This window comes from Mercenaria mercenaria, chromosome 3 (assembly GCF_021730395.1).
Source record: "Mercenaria mercenaria strain notata chromosome 3, MADL_Memer_1, whole genome shotgun sequence".
Taxonomy (NCBI): Eukaryota; Metazoa; Mollusca; class Bivalvia; order Venerida; family Veneridae; genus Mercenaria; species Mercenaria mercenaria.
This window is the reverse complement of record NC_069363.1, coordinates 18,579,043-18,583,625: the sequence shown is the minus strand read 5'-3', so window position 1 is coordinate 18,583,625 and position 4,583 is coordinate 18,579,043. Positions and strand designations below refer to the sequence as shown.

Genomic DNA, 4,583 nt, shown 5'->3' with positions numbered 1-4,583 from the left:
ACCTGAATCACCTGCCAACTCTGCCACTCTGATACGGAGTGATCTCCCGTAAACGATTTACAGTCAACTCGTCCCCTGGGCAACTCGTTCCCTAGTCTACTCGTCCCCATTTTGGTCATTTCGTATCCCTTGACGATTTCAAAAATGTTCATTTCGTTCCAAACTTTTCGGCCCCTTCTTTTTAGTCTTAGTTTTTTGTCAAAGTTTCCTAGATTATGAGTAATATAATTATGATGTAAAATATGTGTCCTGTAAATTTTATCTTAAAAACTACATTTTGTTTTGCTTTATAAATACTCGATCATATGTAAAAGTACAGACTGCATGCAGGTGCATTGACGAATGTGGCCGTACAAGATACTTCTTGTTTAATGTGTAAAAAAAGATACACGGCCGCATTAGTCCATGAGAGTGACTTCAATCAGTTGTGCATATATATGTTATTATTTGCCGATGATATGGTACTATTTACAACAGATCAAGCACAGTTAGATAGTTTGTACGCTTTCTCAATTAAATGGGTATTAAAGATTAACATTAAAAATCGAAAGTCTGTATTGTTCAAGAAAAGAAGGCAAAACGTAAATTTTCAGTGATACATCAATAGTCAACCGTTAGAATTAAACTGTTGACTTGTGTTGATATTTAGGAGTAAAATTCTATTGTGAAATTGTACAAAGAAACCACGCTGTCGAGTGAATGTTTTATGATTCAAGACACGAGTTATTTTTCCCTTTTTTAGCTCTTAGCATTGATAACTCGTAATAAATCAGATTTATTCTTTTACAGAGAGATTAGAATCTTGAAAACGTGTTCTAGCTTAGTTTAATAGCAGTAATTTGCAATTTCATATTATATATGAATCAAACCAGTCTGACTTAGTGTGTTATGAAAATGTCATTTTCTTCTGCAAATATTTTTTCTCTTTTTTTTTTTTTGTTTACTAAGATGGCTGACGAAAAGACACATGTCACAGTGAAAGATTCTGCTAGCAGTGTCGATTCTACGGCAAAAGAGAAGAGTTTTCGACGTCTTCTTACCAGATTTGCAGAGAAAATATCGATGGTAGGTGTATGTCATATATCAGCAGTGCTAAGTTTTGGTGGGCAAAACTGATTTTGAGTTTCATGTTGTTGTAAGTACATGTATTTTGGTATCTAGTGGACTAGTGCCTTGAATGGCCAGTGCAGACACAAAATTCACTGGGATTTAAAACATTTAAATTTCCAGAGGTAACCATAAGCAAAATAAATGAAGCACGGGGGACGTTTTGACAAATATAATCGCGACGTAAAAGACGTTTAAGAGATTTACGTCCCAACACCTCGTACCAGATCAGTATGTGGAATGCGCTACTACACGTATGCAACCAAACCTGTACCACCACCTGATGATGACCAAACGTAAGTTTCCCGCTGATGCATACCAGTTTGCATTAATCTTGTGACCCCAAAGGCAAATAACTGCAAAAGTCAAAACGCTCTGATGGCTACAACAGTTTACATATATCACGTCAAATAAATTTATATGACAGAAAGAAAAACAAACTAAGCTGAAAGGACATAAGGGTATAAGTGTGTGGATACCGCTTCAGTCGAATATAGAAACACATATACTAGCATCACTTATATCACTAACAATGAAATAATGTTAGCGGTTTAGTGACGCGATGATCGTAATACATGTACCAGTGAGTGTATTTTTCTATCTGTAATTTTCAACATCTTGTATCGTGAAATTTGCAGTTTGTTTCTCAATATTGGATGCGGTCGTTATTTGAAGGTTCTAAGTCAAATGGTTCTCCAGTTTTTGATCGGACATGAAATGTGACGGAAGGACGGACGAATGGGACAAAAACAATATGATGTCTCCACCAGGTGTGTGTGTGTGTGTGGCATGGGGGGGGGGGGGGGGGGGGGGGGGGGGGTTGAGATATAACTATCGCATCTGGTGTATCTCGATCTTACACTGAAACAATCAATGCATCGTTACAAAGTATCAAATTGCAAAGTATCTTAACATTTTGAAGTCCCGACTTCTGTTTCCATGTAGGATAAGACCGACACTGTAGACTGTCAGTTAGCTCAAACAGCTTGCTAATCAATGACTCACCAGTGCTGATACATGCTGAATCTAACCCTGTTGAACTTAAATAATTGATAACTATTCTTCATAAATATCATCTACGTTTTGTAAATAAATATCTGAATCAAGGTTAGTTAGCATTCCTCACAACCTATTAATGAAAACTGAACAGTCAAACTTCAAAATCAAGCGCACATATTTAGCCCTTCTAACACTGCCATTTACTGAGATAATCTAACACTGAATATAGTTTCCTTCTACAAAAGTCGGGACACTAAAATAAGAATGTGGAATCTACACAGGTCACTCGACACGACAAAAATGACAATATTGCAGGTTTGGGTTGATTGAGCCTATTCATGGACTAAAGTGGAAGTTCTAGTTTATATGCTAAGCAGAAAGACAGTAACGTATTGCGGGAAGTTGTACGACCAGAAGCGGTTTTAATGATTTAACTATAGCTTCTCATTTATCTTGTTTAAAATATTATTTTCACAAAACTACTAGAACAATCAGTGAATATAAAGATAGTCAAATACTGGCTTATGAACTAATAAAGGTCGATAGAAATGAAGTTGCTAAATGAACTTTCAGATGTATTTCGTATCTGATATTTTATAAGTGTATACAAACACATAATGCTATGACAAACTAATGTCACTTAAATGATAGTGCTTACGCGGTGAAAATTAAACATCCCATGAAGCTTGAAAGGCCATCTCCATATAGGGTACCATCATCATGAACCACATGTTGAACCCAAACCCTGTCGCCAACTCCTAATAACATACTTATGGTGACTGAGCCCTGTTCAGGCGGGCCGCCAATATCATTTACATAGGCCCCGGCCTGGTACACGCCATTTTTCATTATGCCCGCGTGTAACTCTCCATTGGGATTCCAAAAACTCATAATTGACGTTGAGAAAACATAAACACCAGCCTGTGGAGCAACAAACACGCTTGATGTGTTCTGGTATCCTCCACCAATGTTCAGTTTCACATCTGGGAAGGGAATTGTCGAGCCGACACGAACATGTTGTAAACCTGTATAGTGGTCAAGGGTTGCATGGAAAGCAGTTGTTTCTAAGCCATTAGTTAAAAAGCGTTTCCTTTTTTCTCTATCAGCGTATTGACTTTGGTATTGGTTAATCAATCTATAATAGGAATAAAAAATTAATTACCCGCTACATTAGTTCATACGCAAACTGTGTCAACAGTAAATCGTATATCAAGAATATCTGTTTGCACAACATTTATTTATTTCTCCGTCATCTGACTCTAAAGCGATGCCGTACATTAAGAAAAAGCGTACGCTATACAACGACAATCTTCAGTGTATATCAATATATGTATAACATTGATATAATCATTATTCATGCAATGTTAAATTTTCATACGACAAAGTACTAAATTCGTTTTAATAAAACTGTAAATTGAATTTATCACACTGTATTTCAGGATTAGGTGATATTTCTACTTTTAAATGAATAGAATTTATATTGGGACTTCTGGCAAGTGCGTGAAAGACAGAAACAATCCATGGATAATTGACAAGAAGACTGTGTATGGTAAGTAAAAACAACATTCAATCCTATGAGTATGTTGATATAATCATGGGTTTTACTGTTTACTTCTGTAATATGGGTTTTTACCGTTCGATATGTCCATCTTGGTCATCGATACAGCGTTCTAGCTTATCATTTCGTTGCGTTAGTTGGTTGATCCTATTCTCTAATTTAGCCTGTGTGTCTAGACGTTGTGTTCGTTCTTTTTGCAGTTCAAGCTGAAGCCGGCGTATTCGGTTTTCTTGTTCCTCTATAACAACATTTCGTTTTCTAACTACAAAATAAATTTTTCGCGAAGAATTTAATATCAGGTGGATGATGGTTATGGTTCATTAATTATGGTTACCATTATTGGTAATCATGTTCTCTTTTTCTTTTACTTAGTACATTTTATCATAAAAAAACAGCGCAACGATTTTGCTTGTGTCCATGGTGTATGTTGTCTGTTTAACCATTCGTATTCGCATTGTTGACAAATGGAGCATCTTTAACAAGTTTATTAAGAGTTAGATATTTTTTTCTACTCTTTAAAGATATTTGGTATATTGAACTAATTTAAAGCGTGTACTTTAATTAATGTAAAAGTTACCCGCATTTTCTACATTTTCCACTCGCGACAACAACTGTGATATTTGGTTGGTTCCATTTGTTGTAGAAATCCGCCAAATGCTGCAAATGACCAATGCTGTTAATATCCGCATGTTGACTGTTATCAAGTGCAAACTATGTATAATTATAAAAGTCTTATCTAACATTGTCTTATCTATGTCACTATATTAATCTGATTATACTCTTGAAGGATACTAAGGACATAAGCCGATAAAAAATCACAGAAACATGTTGGGGTACAGTTCAGTACAGTACTGGTTTCTTGATTTCGCTTGTGATATGGATATGCTGAAGCAAAACCATGGCATACGTGCTTTCTGCA

The 4,583-nt window shown here is 35.8% G+C and overlaps 1 protein-coding gene across 1 annotated transcript; it reads right to left on the bottom strand.

The window, feature by feature from the left end:
- Positions 1-2,668: 2,668 nt before the first annotated feature.
- LOC123523631 (uncharacterized) lies at positions 2,669-4,373 on the bottom strand. Its single transcript, XM_045301287.2, has 3 exons — positions 4,242-4,373; positions 3,740-3,926; positions 2,669-3,241 (listed from the first exon to the last, which is right to left on the bottom strand). The coding sequence occupies exons 1-3, from the start codon at positions 4,351-4,353 to the stop codon at positions 2,761-2,763; spliced, it is 780 nt and encodes a 259-aa protein (XP_045157222.2). The 5' UTR covers positions 4,354-4,373; the 3' UTR covers positions 2,669-2,760.
- Positions 4,374-4,583: the final 210 nt, after the last annotated feature.